General features: G+C 36.8%; 1 protein-coding gene across 4 annotated transcripts in view; it reads right to left on the bottom strand.

Annotated features, from left to right (window-relative positions):
* Positions 1-13,011: 13,011 nt before the first annotated feature.
* Positions 13,012-19,421, bottom strand: part of EXD2 (exonuclease 3'-5' domain containing 2) — a 40,635-nt gene continuing 34,225 nt past the window's right edge. For all 4 annotated transcript variants that reach the window (XM_074290473.1, XM_074290476.1, XM_074290475.1 and 1 more), the window contains exons 7-9: positions 18,575-18,710; positions 16,016-16,372; positions 13,012-14,211 (exon numbers count right to left, since the gene is read on the bottom strand). In XM_074290473.1, coding sequence (XP_074146574.1) covers positions 13,992-14,211; positions 16,016-16,372; positions 18,575-18,710 — 713 coding nt within the window. In that variant the 3' untranslated portion in view covers positions 13,012-13,991. The remainder of the gene's footprint in view (positions 14,212-16,015; positions 16,373-18,574; positions 18,711-19,421) is intronic.

Raw genomic sequence — 19,421 nt, 5'->3', positions numbered from 1 at the left:
GGAAATTAGTATGGCAGAAACTAGGCATTGATCTATACTTAACATTGTACACCAAGATAAGGTCAAAATGGGTTCATGACCTAGGCATAAAGAATGAGATTATAAATAAATTAGAAGAACATAAGATAATTTACCTCTCAGATGTGAAGGAATGTATGACCAAAGAATTAGAGATTATTGATCACAAAACAGACAATTTTGATTATATCAAATTAAAAAGGTTTTGTCCAAACAAAACTAATGCAGACAAGATTAAAAGGGAAGCAATAAACTGGGAAAACATTTTTACAGTCAAAGGTTCTGATAAAGGCCTCATTTCCAAAATATGTAGAGAATTGACTTTAATTTATAAGAAATCAAGCCATTCTCCAATTGATAAATGGTCAAAGGATATGAACAGACAATTCTCAGATGAAGAAATTGAAACTATTTCTAGCCATATGAAAAGATGCTCCAAGTCATTATTGATCAGAGAAATGCAAATTAAGACAACTCTGAGATACCACTACAAACCTGTCAGATTGACTAAGATGACAGGAACAAATAATGATGAATATTGGAGGGGATGTGAGAAAACTGGGACACTAATGCATTGTTGGTGGAGTTGTGAATATATCCAGCCATTGTAGAGAGTGATTTGGAACTATGCTCATACCCTTTGACCCAGCAGTGTTACTACTGGGCTTATATCCCAAAGAGATCTTAAAGAAGGGAAAGGGACCTGTTTGTGCAAGAATGTTTGTGGCAGCCCTCTTTGTAGTGGCCAGAAACTGGAAACTGAGTGGATGCCCATCAATTGGAGAATAGCTGAATAAATTGTAGTACATGAATATTATGGAATATTATTGTTCTGTAAGAAATGACCAGCAGAATGATTTTAGAAAGGCTTGGAGAGACTTACATGAACTGATGCTGAGTGAAATGAGCAGGACCAGGAGATCATTATATACTTTAACAACACTATATGATGATCAATTCTGATGGACATGTCCATCTTCAACAATGTGATGAACCAAATCAGTTCCAATAGAGCAGTAATGAACTGAACCAACTACACCCAGTGAAAGAATTCTGGGAGATGACTATGAATCACTACATAGAATTCCCAATCCCTCTATTTTTGTCCACCTGCATTTTTTATTTCCTTCACAGGTTAATTGTACACTATTTCAAAGTCTGATTCTTTTTGTACAGCAAAATAACTGTATGGACATGTATACATATATTGTATTTAACTTATACTTTAACATATTTTACATGTTATTGGTCAACCTGCCATCTGGGGGAGGGGGTGGGGAGAAGGAAGGGAAAAACTGGAGCAAAATGTTTTGCAATTATCAATGCTGAAAAATTACCCATGCATATTTCTTGTAAATGAAAAGATGTTCTCTTCTCTAAATTATAATCTTCTTGGGGAGCAGGTTTCTTGGGGAGCTTCTGGAGGTAGCCTTCCTTTCAGTTCAATAATCCCAAATGCAGGCAAGAGCTAAAAGTTCAGATCCTTTATTTTCTCCTTCAAAGTCTTGTCTCTTTTCCTGGGGCCTGGTTAGCTTTAGTAGAGGCCTATCTCTCTCCTTGGTTCAGAGAACTCTTGCCACTAGTCCTTTGTCTCTGCCAGCTTCAGTCTCTTGTCCTCCCAATGTCTCCAGCCAGTACAAAGGTGGAAGTTGGAATGAATTTGACTCCACCTCTGAGAGTGGGCTTGTGGGCATCTGTCCTCTGACTTGTGAACTTCCTTGACTGAATCCTGACTTGTGAATCTCCCAAAGTCCCCAGCCTATATATGCTCTCCAAAGGTGTGACCTCCGATTTGTGAACTCCTTTAAAAGTGTTAAACATTAGCACCTTGTTTCAAATTCTGGCCCATAACAAAAAGCTATAATAAAAAAAAGAAAAATAATATTTCCATGTTTGAAACTAGTCAAGAGGACCTTATTTTACCTGAAGAGTTCTGCATGTCTTTTCCAGCCTTCAGGTTCAAGGTTACTTGAATTCTATTTCATATTGTTATGACTCTATTGTTGTTTATCCTTTATTCTCAAAGATGATAGGCAAGAGAACTAGATTTGAATGAGGGAGGGCTGGGCTAGTCACCTGCCTCTTCTGCCACTTTCTCCTTCGAATCTATCAAGTTCTAGTGGCCAGATACAGATCAGGATAAGTGGAGCTGTCCCTGGATGCAGTGAGAGTCCTTGGCCTTTTTGAGCTAAGATCTTTAACAGTTCTCAGTTTGATTAAGGCAACCCATCATTCAGTGATTAAGGCTAGGTAAGAAAGAATGGCCTTTTTTACCTAGTCAAAAAAAAATTTTTTTTTTAAGGAATTATAATCTGGAAAGGGAAAACCCTCACAGGATTTCTGATCAAAACAACAATTGCTATTTACATTCACTTTATAGCAGTCAGGGTCAAAACAAAGACCAAGTGAGCTTGGCCTGCAACTTTTTGTTAGCCAATCAATGAAAGCCAGAGTGATTTGGATTTAAGGCATGGTCCTTAATAAATTGATCCCCCAAATCCAAGAAGGGAAGGAAGGAATGGAGGGAGAGAGGAAAACTGGCTATTAGCTAGGTGTGCTGCCCCATCATCAGTGGGACAGCTTCTACTCACAAAGTTATTTGTCCTTTGTTCGTTTAGAGGACCATGACATAGGGAGGCGATGTCATGACATGCAACAGGTTTGGATTTGAGGGAGGGAGGACTGTGCAAATTCACTAGCTTACTTTTCCCTCTGGAATCATTAAGATCCAAGAGCAGGACAACTGGAAATGGCCCACCAAAGCTTGATGAACAGCAACCTGAAAGGAAGTCCTGCTTTTTGAAGGCATCTATCTCGTAACATTTGATGTAATATTGACTGAGCCAGAAGAAGCCATAGTTGCAAACACCCTTAATCATATGAAGGGCAAGGAGTAGAAGATGAAACCTAAAAAATTCAGGAATCAACCTGTTAAGTTTTGGGGGGGAGAATATACTGGATGGGGAAAACCTAGATGCAGTCCATATTAAATTATTGACACTTGCTAACCCACAGTTTAAAAAGGAAATTCAGAAGGCTTTTGAATTCTTTAAGTTCTGAAGAAACCATATTCTTTCAGCTGGGTATCTTGATGGCTTCCATTTACTGAATTGAATATAAGTCTTTCTTTTGAGTGAGATCCAGTCCAGCAGTCTGCCTTTGGGTCCTTATGATGTTACAAAGTCTATAATATTAGAGATATCTGTTCATAAGGACCAGACTAAGTAATGACTTTGCCAGGCACCAAGAAATGGGCAGGCTAAACAATCACTGGTTTTCTGGAGTCATAACATCTTTGAAGCAATTACTTGCTATGAACCACTTTTGAATAAACAAGTTGCTTAAAGCTTGATGAGACATGTATATTTTTATATATAGCCAATTCTGGAATTTATTTTGCTTGCCTATGTATATTTTTCAAGGGTTTTGTTTTTCTTTTTCTTCTTTTTGTAATAAGGGAGGAAGGCAACTGAAAAAAATATTAAATAAAAATTTTAAAACCTAGTTATTTGCCTTTTATTGGGTTCTAGTACATAGTAAACAGATAACACAGGGCTATACCATTATCCTTTGACCAGAGCTGGCCATTTTGAAGATGATCCCTCTGAAAAAACAGGACACAGGAGGTTCTCACTGTTAAGTAAAAATAGTATCAAGCATCTACTATGTGTCAAGTATTATATTTTATATTAGAATAAAATATATCAAAATAATTACTACTTGCAAGATTAGATCATAATGGGAAAGACAGCAAATACATATGCATATATATGTAAGTAGATACAGAATAAATAGGTAAATTAAAAAGTCATTAAAATGTAATGAGACTCAGTAAAGAAGGTGATGCTTAAACTACATCTTGAAGTAATAGAAGGATTCTATGAGGTTAAAGAGAAAGTGGTTCCCGGAATGGAAGATAGCCAGGACAAAAGCAGAAAGATGTGAGATAGAGTGTTAAGTATACAAAGAAAGAGTTATCTTCAAAAGACAGATTGGAGCAGGTTGTAAAGGACTTTTAAATCTACAGAGAGAACTTCTGTGTTTATCCTAAAGGCGCTAGGGAGCCCTTGATAACCTTAGAGCAAAGGAGTGGCAGGGTCAGAAGGAAAATCTTAAGGAAAATCAATTTGAGAGCAATGTGTAGGATGAAGTGGTGAGACTGAGGAAAGCAAAACAGTCAGAAGGTAGTTGCTAGAATCCAGGTGAGACGTGATGAGAGCCTGAACTAAGGGAACTGCTGTGTGAGTAGACAGAAGGGGTCAGATAATGAGATATTATGGAGGCAGAAAAGGCAAGAATCTGTGGGGAGAAGAGTGAGATTATAAATCTGGTAGACTAGAACGATGGTGATGCTTTTGAGAGACGTTTGCAAGACAGCAGGGTCTTGGGGGGAAAGATGAGTATTAAAGCACATTGTGACTGAGATGTCTCTGGGACATTAAGTTGTACTGTGCCATATTCAAATTTGACCCTCAGGTATAACTTGCCCTTCATAAACAAGTTGTGTGATTTTGCCAGAAGCTGAAACTACCTAAGCCTAGTTCCAATACTTTTATCTTTTCCACTTATCCAAAGGGCCCCCATCTATAAGGATTTAGCTTTTGAGGAATATTGTTTTACTGAACTCACTAATGATTCTGAGAGATGTATATACAACTAGGTCTCTGGAGCAATTAATTCAGTAATGGGGAACTCTGAGGATAGAGGTCCTGAGCTGCAGGGCGGCTATGGGGGAAATGGAGCAAACAAGATTTTTATTTACACTAGTATCTAGATAGTGGCCATGGATTCTGGCCAAGCAGCCTGGGACACATAGAAACCTCTTCCCAATGTGGAAAGTAAAGACCAATGGAGGAATTTTGCCAGTGTCTCTTGCAAAAAATAGCATGTGAAGGACATGTTAATGCCTACTAGAGATGTCATACATCTTCCCCTGTACTGAATAATTGAGTGATTCTTATAAGAATCAATATTCATTACGAAGATTGGTCTATAATTTTCTTTCTCTGTTTTCAACCTATCTGGTTTAGGTATCAGTACCACATCTGTGTCATAAAAGGAATTCGGTAGGATTCCTTCATTCCCTAATTTTTCAAATAGTTTATATAGCATTGGTGCTAATTGTTCTTTAAATGTTTGGTAGAATTCACATGTAAATCCATCTGGTCCTGGGAATTTTTTCTTAGGGAGTTGATTAATAGCTTGTTCTATTTCTTTTTCTGAAATGGGACTATTTAAGCAATTTACTAAAAAGAGGGAAATTATATCCCATGAAGAGGAAAAGGAAACCTATCATATCTGAGGGACTTAAGGGAGGGAGAGGAACATTGTGTGAATCTTACTCTGTTAATCTGGGAAGCCTATATTTTTGTAGATAGTCATCCATTTCATTTATGTTATCAAATTTATTAGCATAAAGTTAGGCAAAGTAATTTCCTCTTCATTGGTGGAAAGTTCTCTCCTTTTCATTTTTAAGACTAACAATTTGATTTTCCTCTTTCCTTTTTCTAATCAGATTTACCAAAGGTTTATCTACTTTATTGTTTTTTTTTTCATAAAACCAACTGTTTTATTTAATTCAAGTTTTTTTTACTTTCAATATTATAAATTTCTCCTTTTAATTTTAGAATTTCAAATTTAGTATTTGATTGAGGGTTTTTAATTAGGTCTTTTTCTAGCTTTTTAAATTGCAAACCCAGTTCATTGATCTTCTCTTTCTCTGTTTTATTCAAGTAAGATATAAAATTTCCTTTTATTACTGCTTTGGCTGCATCCCACAAATTTTGATATGATGTCTCGTTATTTTCTTGGGTGAAATTTGCTGTTTCACCCAATCATTCTTTAAGATGAGATTAGTTTCCAATTAATTTTTAGTCTATTTAGTCTATTTACCCCTAGCTTTTTGTTAGATGTAGATTTTGTTGCATCATGTTCTGAAAAGAATGCATTTACTATTTCTGCCTTCCTGCATTTAATTTTGAGGTCTTTATGTCCTAATATATGGTCAATTTTTGTATAGGTTCCATGAACTGCTGAGCAGAAAATATACTCCTTTCTGTCTCCATTCAGTTTTCTCCAAAGATCCATCATACCTAATTTTTCTAATATTCTATTTACCTCTTTAATTTCTTTCTTGTTTTATGGTTTGATTTATCTAATTCTGAGAGTGCAAGGTTGAGATCTCCCACTATTATAGTTTTGTTGTCTACTTCTTGCAACTCTCTTAACTTCTCTTTTAGGAATTTAGATGCTATACCACTTGGTGCATATATGTTTAGTATTGATATTGCTTCATTGTCTATGCTACCCTTTAGCGAGATATAGTTTCCTTCCTTATCTCTTTTAATTAGATCAATTTTTGCTTTCACTTTATCTGAGATCCTTGCTTTTTTGACTTCACCTGAAGCATAATAGATTCTGCTCCAGACTTTTACTTTTATTCTGTATGTATCTACCTACTTTAAATGTGTTTCCTGCAAACAACATATTGTAGGGTTCTGGCTTTTGATCCAGTCTGATATCCGCCTCTGCTTTATGGAAGAGTTCATCCCATTCATATTTATGATTAAAATTACTAATTCTGTATTTCCTGACATTATCCCCAGATTATGCTTTTCTTTTCTTTTTTTTTTTTTTAACCCCCTTTTATCCCCCTTCCCCAGTATTAAACTTATGGGCACCACTTGCCTCACAAAGCTCTCCCTCTTTAGAATTCCTCCCCCTCCCTTTGAGATTCCCCCTTTTTTATACCTTTTCCTTATTTTTTCTGTATTCCCTTCTATTTAGCCTACTCTTTTCCTTTTCCTCTCCCACTTTTTAATGAGAAGAAAGAAGTTTCTCTGTAAACCAAATGTGTCTAATATTTTCTCTTTGAGCCAAATCTGATGAGAGTAAGATTCACACAATGTTCCTCCCCCTCCCTTAATTCCCTCAGTTATGATAGGTTTCCTTTTCCTCTTCATGGGATGCAATTTCTCTCTTTTTATTTCCCCTTTTCCCTTTTTCTGATACAATCCCCTTTCCACTTCTACTTCCATTTTTAAAAAAATATTGTAACAGTAAAATCAAATTATGCATGTGTTCTTTATGTATGCCCATAATAGAAATACAGTTCTCAAGAGTTCTTTTTAATATTTTATCTTCTCTTGAGTCCTATATTTGGAAGTCAAATTTTTTGTTTGGCTCTGGTTTTTTCATTAGGAATAAATGAAATTCACTTGTTTCATTGAATGTCCATCTTCTTCCCTAAAAGAAAATGCTCAGCTTAGTTGGGTAGTTTATTCTTGGCTGCATTCCAAGTTCTTTTGCCTTATGGAATATCAGATTCCAGGCTCTTTGCTCCTTTAATGTGGAAGCTGCTAGATCCTGAGTGATCCTTATTGTGGCTCCTCGGTATATGAATTTTTTTTTTTCTGATTGCTTGTAATATTCTTTCCTTAGTCTGATAGTTCTAAAATTTAGTCACAATATTCCTTGGAGTTTTTATTTTGGGGTCTCTTTCAGAAGGCGTTCAATGAATTCTTTCAATGGCTATTTTACCTTCTGATTCTATGACAATTGGGCAGTTCTCTTTGATGATTTCCTGTAAAATAGTGTCTAGGCACTTTTTTTTTTTCCATCATAATTTTCAGGAAGGCCTCAGGTTATCTCTTAGATCTATTTTCCATATCTGCTGTTTTTCCTAGTAGATATTTAACATTTTTCTATTTTTTTTTTCATTTTTTTGGTTTTGTATATATCCAATTAAGTTTTTAAATGAGTTGGTTCTCTCTATGGAATTTTTTTCCATTTCACTTTTTTTTTTAACTGAGTTATTTTCTTTTTCCAATTCACAAATCCTACTATCCTGGGAGTTCTTTATCTTTTCCAATTCATAAATTCTATTTCCCTGGGAGATCTTTACCTTTTCCATTTCACATTTCAGGAAGTTGTTTTCTTTTTCCACTTTATCAAATCTTTCTTTTAATGAGTTATACGCCTTTTCCATACTCTCTTGCAGAGCTTCTCTTTCTTTTCCCTATTTTTCTTGTAGCTCTCTTTTAAGATCTTTTCTAATTTTCTAATTTCTTCTAGGAGAGCCTTGTGTGAGAGGGACTAGGTTACATCTACCTTTGGGGTTTTGTCTGGAGTTTGTCGGCTATTAGTCTCCTCAAGATTGGACATTTGTAATAAAAATTTTTAAATATCATTACATGGTTCAAAAACATAGTGTTGACTTGGGAATTTATTTTTCAAAAAGCATGGATATTTACATCTGAGTCACCAAACTTTTCTTCTCTTAAATAATTGGATACCAAATCCAATTTTTAATACATTTCAGGAAAACTAAATGATAAGGAATAGGGACTCACACAGTAATAGCAGCTTACCACTGAGTTACTCTCAAAAACACAATGGAGGGGGGAAAAAGGTTTGGGGAACGGATAATATCATTCAGTGTACATAAGGATATTTGTCAACATGATAAGTCCAGTCTATCTTTTCTGCACTTTTCCTATACTAAAATGGGACCATAGCTGCATTCTTCTCATCCTAAGCTTTATAATGTAAAAAAGGAAGGGTGAAGGACTCCTCTCTTCCCCTATTTTTTAACTAGCCCAAGAATAACTGAGCTAAGACTAGAATTGTTTTCTGAGAGGGAGAAACCTTTAAAGGGTATATTCCTCACTACTGAAAATGACAGGGGTGAAACTGTGTCCACTTTAATCTGTAAAAGAAGGGAGATTGGGGTCTCAGCCCTTTCCCTGGGAAAAAGCTTCCCAGACAAAGTTAAATGGCTTCATTCAATTGCAGACCTGGATCAAATCACCCTCCATTGATCTTTTGGTGGCCAAGATCCCCTTCATGGAATTCCCAGACTCTGGGGGAAAAGCCTTCAAAATGATTTTATTCAGTTGGAGATCTCTGTCTAATGGTCCTTTATTGATTAGCCCAGACAGCTCCCAGCCCCAGGCCAAGATGTATCCCATATAATCATGACTTGTCAATCCATCTCTTGCCAAACTTCTAATGAGGAATTTTGCCCGCTAAGAGAGCTCCTTCTTAGTGAACAATAAAAATCCTTTTTTACCCCCAAGATTTCGGGGTTCCCAAATTCTTTCACATTGAACCTGCGTTTCTGAGCAGAAGGGCTCTCTCCCCCTATTCCCACACTTTAACATTATCACATGTCATATATATAAGACACCTAAAGGAGATAACTATGATCTCCCTTCTCCTCCTGTTCATTTGTTGCACTTTATTCCCTCAGTCAGGCAGGGTGGGGTGGACAGAGTTCTAACAGAAATAGTGTAAAGAATACTCTTACAAGTACATTTAAAAATGAGGGGAGGAGGGATAAGGTGGGAAATATCAGTCCACTGATATGCAAAATTAGGAAATGCTGACCCAAAGAGACTATAACCAAATGAAGCTTAGTAGACCCATAAAGAAAAATACAATTTAGTCTCCTCCCCATCCGTTTGGCCAACTAAGCTCAGATTTCTGATTCTTATCCAGGATTTAATGATCAGCATGAGCTGTAAGACTCCCAGTCCTGCCCTGGCATTCTGGCTTGAACACCTTTTTTTTTTTTAGGAAAAAGTTGGTACATGTAATAGTATCAAATGCAGTTGGGTTTTTTTTTTTGTTTGTTTGTTTTTGTTTTTGTTTTGTTTTGTTTAATAATGCTGACCCAGACCTCTGCTGGGCAACTTTGAAGCTTATGTTACAGAATGACAAAAGGGCTACCGAAGAAACAGCAGCAAATAAAAAATTCTAAGGAAGACAAATAGATGTGTGCAGAAAGCTTAAGCACCTCCTTTCATTAGCTGAGGAACTTGACTCCATTTTATGGAGAAAATTGAGGTCATTCAGTGTGATCTCCTCTTCCCAAGGCAAACTCAGCTCTCTCATCTTTTCCTCCAATCAAGCTGCCCTTCCACTTGGTCATGGAGATTTTTTTCTCCCTCCGTACCACTTTCAACTGCTGAAGTCTCCCCAATCTCTACCATTCATATCCTCAAACTATTGTTCGCTATCTTCCCTCTTTTTGCAGCCAGATTCAAAAATTTTGTCTCCTCTTGTATACTTCATTCTGTCTTCTGAGAGTCAGCTAGGTGGTTGGATAGAGTGCCAGATCTGGGGGTCAGAAAGACAGGAGTTCAAAACCAGCCTCAGACCATTATAAGTTACTGTGAAGCAATTCTGTCTACCTCAGTTTAGCACAAACTAGGTACTTAAAAATGCTCATTTCCCTCCTTTCTCACTCCTCAATCCTTTACAATCTGATTCCTAATCTCATAACTCAACTGAAACTGTTCTTTCCACAATTACCAATGATTATTTAATTACCAAATCCACTATTCTTTTCCAAACCTCATTCTAATTTATTTGACACTGTTGACTATGCCTTAACTCTGGTCATCCAAGGGCATAAAAAGCTCTATGCCCATGGGGATCAGAGTCCTTCATCTCAAGATCATTCCTGCTAACAATTCTCAAATCTGTATTGCTATTTTGACAAGAAAAAAAAAACTCCTCTGGCTCTTTTTTTTTTTTATTGGTACAGAGTAGCTTTTATTTCAACACAGAGAAATTCATAAAATGCATAAATAATTAGCACAGGTCATAGAAAGCACTGAATATGGAACCAAGAAGACCAAAGTTCAAATCTGACTTCAAACACTTCTTAGCTGTGTGGAAGTCACTTAATCTCAGTTTGCCCCAGTTTCCTCAACTATAAAATGGAGATAATAATGGTACCTACTGTATAGTACTGTTGTAAGGATCAAACAAGATAATATTTGTAAAAAGCACTTAGCACAGTAAAAACCTGGCACATAATAAACGCTTTATAAATGCTTATTACCTCCTCTCTTCCCAATAGACAAGTAACAAAATTATTTTTGTCTGATGAATCCCTCCTTTCCCCAGAGTCCCATATAGTCATCCAGGATTAGAGGACTATCCTATGCTTTGGACTGTTCTCAAAAAGAAAGTAAATTTGGGAATTGTTGGCAGCTAGGTGGCTCAGTGGATAGAGCACCAGCCTTGAATTCAGGTCGACCGGAGTTCAAAACTGGTCTCAGCCACTTAACACTTCCTAGCTGTGTGACCCTGAGCAAGTCACTTAACCCCAGCCTCAAAAAAAAAAAAAAAAAAAAAAAAAAATTGGGAATTGTTAAGACATACTCTGATACAGCCCATTTTTACCCCAGAGAAGAATATAGGAATCTAGCCTTATAGAACAACCTTGAGGTTTGTACTTCCCCAGAAATCTGCTAGACAGGTAATCCCCAATATTTCAATGAGTTTCATTTTCAAGAACAGGAAGCTATACAGACCAAGAGTCATATGCTACTGCCAAAAGGGCACAAGAGTAGACAAAGAAGAAAAACAACCTTGGGGTTGTTAGTTGAGGGAGCCCTTTCTGTTTTCCCAGAACAGCTTTGAAAGCTCATCACAACTTGGCCCCAACCTATCTTTCTAGTGTTTGTAGAAGCATATTAAAAAACAAACCAACAAAAAGCTTTCCTTTTTAGCAAAACTGAAAATATATATAGTATTTTATCTGGTCAAAAAGACCTTTCCAGATATTATTGCTCTGTAAGAAATGACCAGCAGGAGGAATACAGAGAGGCTTGGAGAGACTTTAAGTACCATTGAGGGATTGAAAGCAGAAAGCAATATATTTGTCAAAATAATCTGATTTATCAACCTACAAACTGGCACATAGTAAGTGCTTAATAAATGTTTATTGATTGATTGCCTGATTCCTCAATTTGAATATTGATGGATTGGAGAAACTAGATGATAGAGCTATGAACCTGAAGTAAGGAAAATATGAGTTCAAATCTGGCCTCAAACACTTACTAGCTATGACACTAAGCAAGCCAATCTCTCTTTGACTTAGTTTCCTTATCTGTAAAAAGGAGATAATAATAGCACCTATCTCCTAGCATTGTTGTGAGGATCAAATGAGTTAAAAATTTTGGCACATAGTAAGCACTAAATAAAAGTTAGTTAATATTATTATGAAGTCTCAATTAATATTAAAAGTACTATCCATTTGGGAGATTATCCATAGTGACCAGAGACTTCCAATTAGATCCAGCCCTGGGAAAGTGTCAAAATTCACAAGAGTTAACATAACTCTCCAATCTTTTTAGATAAGAAGTCCCCAGTCTTTTTCACGAAGGGCTTGGTTTGGTCGTGGAGGCAGGTCGTGAAGGAACGTAAGTCTAAATAACAAGTTGCTAAGGTGGTTCAGGATAGATTTATTGAAATAGGGCTGCAAATCTTTGCTATTACCACATCCTGAAGAAAAGAGGTTGTATAAGATACAGGCCCAGCTTTTGTCTCTCCCTAAAGCTAAAAGCAAACCAGAGGAAAGGATCACAAATTCATTCCATCTATCCATTCATCCCCCATACCTTCAGTTATCACTCCTGCCCCAATTTCTTTCTTTTCAACACACTGATCCAAGATAGTATAGTAACTTGTTTCACTGTAACAAGGACCTGAGTAACTTAATCAATTAAGAATGCTTTCCAAGGCTTTCACATTCAGGTTCCTAGATGTGCCTGCTTGGCTTTTTATGGCTAAAGAATGTGTTTAGAAGTAAGCAGAATTGAGGGAAAATGAACATGCATTTGTGATGCAAATGTCCAAGTAAATGTGAGCACAGAAGGAAAGATATAAATGCTATTAAAGCAGTGGTTGTACATGTGTGTACAAATGTGGTTGGTGGTGAATGTCTATGGGACAGGATTTCCAAATTCTCTCTTTTCCCCACAAGATTTATTTATAAACTTTTAAAAAATTAATAAATATGTGATCTATTAGCCTTAAATTTAGAAAAGGTTTTATTTGTCAATGTTAGGAGCAACCAACACCAATATGGAGACAATTACAAAAATCATAGTTTTTGTTGGATGTTGCTCACATTTTTCTTTCTAAGCCTGCTGCGAGCCACAACAAGCTTTCTTGGTAAATTAGAAAAATATATAATTATTAACAAGTTACATTTTGAACTTTATTTTGAACACTTAAAGTTCTAAACATATGCAACCTGACCAAACAAATTTAGTGATAAATTACAGGTTAAAAAGATATTGTTGTAGACGGGGGTAGGGGTGGGAAATAAAGGACAAGGAGGGGTGAAGTAGGAATTTCATGCCTTGATCCTGAAAGGGGAAGTCTCTCTATCAGAAAAGGGCTGCATTATAAACCTGGCTGGGTCATGCATGCAAGGAATAGCAGAATAAGAAAAGCAGAGTAAATTATTTAGGTTATTTCATGATGTCTGCAAGGAGCCATACCCAAGACTCCTACTTCTCCTTTCTGTTCTCTCAAGTAAAAAACTTCTGGCCAAAAAATAATTCCCTTCCAGCATCAGGGTAGAATAAATTAACAAGAAGTTACTATTTTAATCTATAACCATGAGGGGGGTTGCAGAAGACCCATTCCAAATGGGTTGCTTGATTTCAAGACTGAATTGGAGACAATGAACCTGAGTCCCTTAGGGAACGATTTTTCTTCCTTTTCAACTGTGAAGTGATCAACCATTTATACCTGACAGTCCCTTTTGTACAGGGACCACAGGAATCAGAATGGGAATAAATAGATTAAAAACTCTTGGCAGGTGTCTCTTATTCTCTATTTCTTATCTCCAAGAAGTAATAAAAGGGGAAGAAAAATCCAAATAAAAGTCTCCCTTGTCCACTAAAATAAGAGCAAGGGAAAGACAAACTGACCTTACTCAACAAGGTACTGAAAAAACCTTACACCATCCTTAAGAAGCCCTGCCCCATCACATCAGGGGAGGCTTATGAGAGGCACAGATTAGTTTTTCTGAGTTTTTACCATAGGAAGCTCTAATATTTAGTGCTGCCCCAAAATGGGGAGTTGGGAGGAGAAAAAAAAAGGCACCTTCCTCCTTACATAGCCCCACGGTTTCTTCCTGTTCCATCTGTTTCTTGTCAGGAGAGAAGCTAACTTGTCAGCTCCATCAGCAGATTATCCCCATGTTTTTGGAGCAGATTTCGATGATTATGGTTGACCGACCATTGCTGGGGCAGATACTTGGGTTTCATGGAGTCCAAGAAGTGCTGGCGCCAGCGACTTTCCAGATGCATGAGAGAGCGCAACCCACCTTTCGCATGATATTGTACCACCTTCAGCCCATGGGGAACATATCTCTCATTGGCAATCCTGTCAAGACACAACACACACAATGCTAGCATGATGGGGCACCACGTCAATCAGAGATCAAACCTATGCAGTTAATTTTTACTAAAACTGCTTTTCTTTTCTTTTTATTTTTTGTTACAAGGAACAGCTCTCTGAGAAGGGGAAGGAAATGAGACATATTTGGAAATCAAAGTCATAGAAAACCAAAAGAAATCAATAAAACTTTTAAAAACAAATTATGGTGTTGATAAAAAAATTTATCTTTACTTTGCAGTGGATTTTCAGACCAGGAAAATGCCAGTCCACCAACCCCCTAATCTATCCATTCTGGACAGTACTCTATTAGCAATTAATCCCACACATATTCTGCTGAGAATCCGGTTTGGACAAGAGAGTAGCCTATATAAAATTATGATCCATTTCTATATAGCCTTCCTTAAACACAGGTTCACAAACCATATATATAAGAAGCATTTCAATCACAGCAGGTGGGGTTTAATGGAGAAAATAATCTCTGCCACCTTCCTACTTTACAATGTCTTAAAAATTAACAAAGGAGGTACTATGTAAAGAGAGATTCCATTTCCTTCAAAAGAATATTCCCTAAGAAGCATTCTCAACCTCACCTAAAATAAATTTGCCTCCAGGGGTATTATGCAAAACCCCCCCCTCCCCATTCTACTCCACACATGCTCCTTTTGATCCAGTGATACTAGTCTCCTTGCTATTCCTATTCCTCAAGCAAGATACTCTTTTAATTCATGAGTCCTCAAGATTTTTGTAGATATTTTGTTCTGGCTTTTTCAAAGCTACTCACTATTTCACTTTAGTTTTTTCTCAAATAGTTGTTCTTCTGAATTGCAAATATCTCAACCATCCAAGCCCATAAGATGAATTTGGGGGATGAATCCATAGAAGAAAAAACTTTATGATGAAATACATCATAATCTTAGTAAAAGAAGCCTATTCTTCATTTTATTTACCTCTGTGGAAAAAGGAAAGAATTCAATGATTTTAACATTTTTGTTGACATCTTTTTTCATCTTCATTTCCAAATACATCCTTCCTTTCTCCCCTATTCAGAGTCACATGTTGTTTAAAAAAAAAAAAAAAAAAAAAGGTGGGGAGGGGGAGAAAACTATTACATTAACCATTGCTGATAACATCCCATACCCAAGTACCCCATTACATCCCTCTTAAGAAAGGATGGAGGCTGCTCCTTTCTTTTCAATAACTATGATTCAGTCCCAATAGCTATATTTTATCACATTTGTCTAAATTCGTTGGTTTAATTTATCCATAAAATGGCAACAATACCTTATAGGTTGTTGTGAGAATTTTTTTTAAAATCAGACAATAGATGAAAAAATACTGAAATACTGATAGAAAAAGTATTGCATAAATTTAAGATGATATTATTTAAGGAAATAATAAGCAGAAAAAGAAAAAAGATACACTAAAAAGCAAGTAGTTGCATCATGAGGACTCTGGAAGTTTAGAAATATAAGGTTTGTAAATATTTAAATTAAGAAAATTTAAAATTTTAATTTTAATTTTTAAAATTATTTAAATTTAAAATTTTAATTTTGAATTTTAAAATTATTTAAATTTTAAATATGTGCTATTGAATAATGATATTCAGTAGGGAAAGTCAGGAACTACTCTAGGAAAACTTCAATTTAATTTTTTGAGTTTTTCATGACCTACCATATCAAACTGAAATATTTCTAAGATCTACATATAAAAAAGACTAAGTAAATCCTTATTTTATCCTTATCTAAGTCAACAATATGATCACATATCTGACTGCAACTTTAAATGGTACCTGGTTTCCAAACTTGCAGCTTCCTGAAGCATCAAGTCTGTGACAGTCTCTGTGTTAAAAAACTCCTTGATTCCCTGTAGGAGTTCTTCTTTTCGATAAACAGGCAGGTTTTCAGCATTGAGCAGGGCTCTGGCCCCAGAACGTACTTGACGGCGAACTGGATCTTCCAGCAAGCGTAACCCCTCTTCAGAACTAACTGGGGCCTCACACTCCCCAGCTAGCTGTTGTTTGAAGTTGTTATCATAGTAATTCGAAATGGCATGGCAGGAGGTACACAGGAGTAATACATCATGGGAGTTGTGGTCCTTCATCTGAATAGGGAAGTGTCTCCGGTACTCGTGGGGAACTACATTCTTCCTAAAATGAGACCCCAAGCCCCAAGCACATCCACCATTGGTATGTGGAACACTATATTGCCAGGATCTTAGATTTCCTCATTTGTAGCTGGTATCAAAGACAATCTAGAGGAATAGAAACTATCCTGGGCTCCAAATAACTCACAAAGAGCCTTGGGCAATTTATATAATTCAGGCAATAAATTTCTACTCAATATATTTAGAACCAGTAAGGGATCATAGAAAGAGAGAAATAAACTTAAAACCAGGACGATCAAATCCTGATTGACATTTACTAGTTGGGCAACCATAGGCAAGGCTTCCATGAGGAAGGATGCTTGTAGTATTCACTTCACAGCATAGGACTGTGAGGAGAAAAAGTGAAGATAATTATGTTAAATGTTTTGAAAACTTTAATGTACTATAAAATTTCAGATATAATTATAACAACCTTACCAGTAGAATGATCTTAAATTACAGATAATATCCTTTCTGACTTCATTCATTAATCACAGGAGAGCGAGGTAGGCCTCTTGAAAAGCTTCTTGAAAGTAGGATCTAGCTGATCTTTTTATCTCCACTGCCTAACATGGAGTCTTATATGCAAATACTGGATGAATTAGAGAAGACTCTTGGGGAATGAAAATGTTTTCAAATGATCTTTAACATTGAGGGAAGAAAGAGAGATGCTATATGGCATGTATATGGTAAGGTATAAGACTAATACGCTTGTTCTAAATTTTCTTTTTTAAAATCATTTTTTTCAGAGCACCATGCAGTAAACAATCTCTTCCCGGAAAAGGCATCACCTGACTGCTTAGATTCATAAGGTAGAACTTGAATAAAGGGCAGAAGTGGGGGAAGATTTGAGCTCATGATTAGCATTGTTCCAAAACTGAACAAGCTACTTTATAAACCAGTACATGCCCCATTGATGAGGGTTGAGGTCCCTTTAAGATTCCTTTCTAATTGCCCAACCCATGGCTGACCTTGATTCACAAATCAAAGGCACCCTTTGAATATCTGGGCCCAGCCCCACTATCAGCTCAGCTTCCCCCAGCCCTCACCTGTTCTGAGCTAACTGAAAAGCCTGCCCAGAACTTAGGGGTACTGCCCATCATCTTCTAGATATAAAAAGGGCCAAGCCCTCTTGGCAAGAGCCCTCCCACCAACACATGGTATCCTTCCAGCCATGTAGGGGTTCCTGCCCTCCCAGCGGCCACTTGTGGTCCTGGCGTCTTTCTGAGATTTACTTCCAAATTACTACAATAAACCTTTTATTTTCAATCTAGGTTTTCGGGCTTGTAAATTCATTTTACAGGAGACACTGTGCCTCATGGGATTATCTTATTATCTATGTGCCGGCAAATGGGGTTCCCCCTTTCCTTTCCCTCATTACCATCAGCAGAGGTAAAGACTACATGATGGCAATACCATAAGAGAAATTCATGCTCCAAACAAAGGAGAAATATGAACTCCAATATCTCTCTTAACTATAAGTCTATGAAGCAATTATACCCTGGGAGTCTTGAAAAAAAGCAGTTTCTTTTATCAGGGGAAGATTTTACATACAGGGGTTATATTTTATTCATTCATTAAGATTTGCTGTTGTTTTCTAAGATCAACCATTTTTTGAGAAGTTTTGTAGTAGCCACAAATTTCAGTCCCAGCTCTCAAATAGGATGAAAGTGATTTATGGAGTGTCATACCACAAAGCTAAGAAAAAAACATCTTTTGCTCAACTTCACTGCCAAAGGATATATTAAAAAACCTAACCCCAAAAGACATACCACCCAGAATACACTAAAGTAATCTGGAAAAGTTTTCTAAAAACAAAATTTAAGACCCAAATTGTTTTTAGGATCACTATAAGGAGAAGCAAATAAAAAGGGTGTGAGGAACCAGGCAATTTATAGGCAAGCTATCCATTATTTCCTTCCTGAATGAAGGGAGCTTTAAGGAATACTTCTAATCTAATTGTAACAGTAAGGGCTTCTCTCCCTGTTGTGGACACAAGAAAAGTGAAGCAGGGCCTAGTTCCCCAGATGCAGGGAGTTTCCTATTGAAGGTTTTGTAACCCCAAGAGAGAGATGAAAGCCACTAAGGACAAGATCGTCAGCGGTTGTTGACAGTCTAGAGGAAAGGGACACAATTCTGCATTGCTAATGTACACATATAACTTCATTTGACTAGAGGCCAGTGGCCCAGGAAGTTCCAAACTCACCGTATATAAGATTCTCTCTTGCCACATACTACACAAAGGTTCTCCTTAACCATCAGATAATAATCTTTTGGGGATTCAGGTCGGCCTGATGGCTCAAATTGCAGCTTGACCACAAAAGGATCTTCACTCACCAGCTCTTCAAAAAGAAAGAAAGAAGCTTTAAAATTGGATTACTTATCTTAGTATCTACATTGTTACATATCCTTCAGACTCCTAGGCATTGCCATCTGACTTGCTAATGTATTCTATGGATTTCCAGCCTTCACCATCTGCCCGGTAGTTGAACCCTCCTCTACGCTGTCTGCCCCAATTAGATATGAACCCTTTGAGAACAGGGGTTATCTCTCCTTTCTTTTTGTGTCCTTATCAGTTAACACAAACCTTAGCATAGTGCTTAATCAATGTTTGTTCATTAATCCATTGCCCAGTGAAGAGAACACTATCCTTGAAAAAAAGATCATGTCCTTGAAAATAGCCAGGACCCTGGATCTGGCTCTGAAGTCCTGGGCCTGGGATACTTTCTTACTGAAGTTGTCTGGATCTTACTCTACAGAAATCAGGTCTGCCACAAACTGAAGTTCTGATACTCCTTTTCAGATGCTTCCGTCAGTTTACCCAGATATGATATGATATACTAACTCCAAGGACAGATTTACATAAAAGAAGCAACAAGGACAAAAAAAGAATACAGCTCAACCAGATAGACAGAGGTTAGATAGGCCTACTTTAGTAATTATTTCAAGACTCCTCTGTTTATCTCCTTATTTTTCCTTCCTCATTCTTCAACAATCCATCTCAGGATCACTCTCACTCCCCACCTTACCCCTGGGTTATAAAGCCAACTCAA

Source organism: Sminthopsis crassicaudata, chromosome 2 (assembly GCF_048593235.1).
Source record: "Sminthopsis crassicaudata isolate SCR6 chromosome 2, ASM4859323v1, whole genome shotgun sequence".
In the NCBI taxonomy this organism is placed as follows: Eukaryota; Metazoa; Chordata; class Mammalia; order Dasyuromorphia; family Dasyuridae; genus Sminthopsis; species Sminthopsis crassicaudata.
This window is presented reverse-complemented; position numbering and strand designations above follow the sequence as displayed.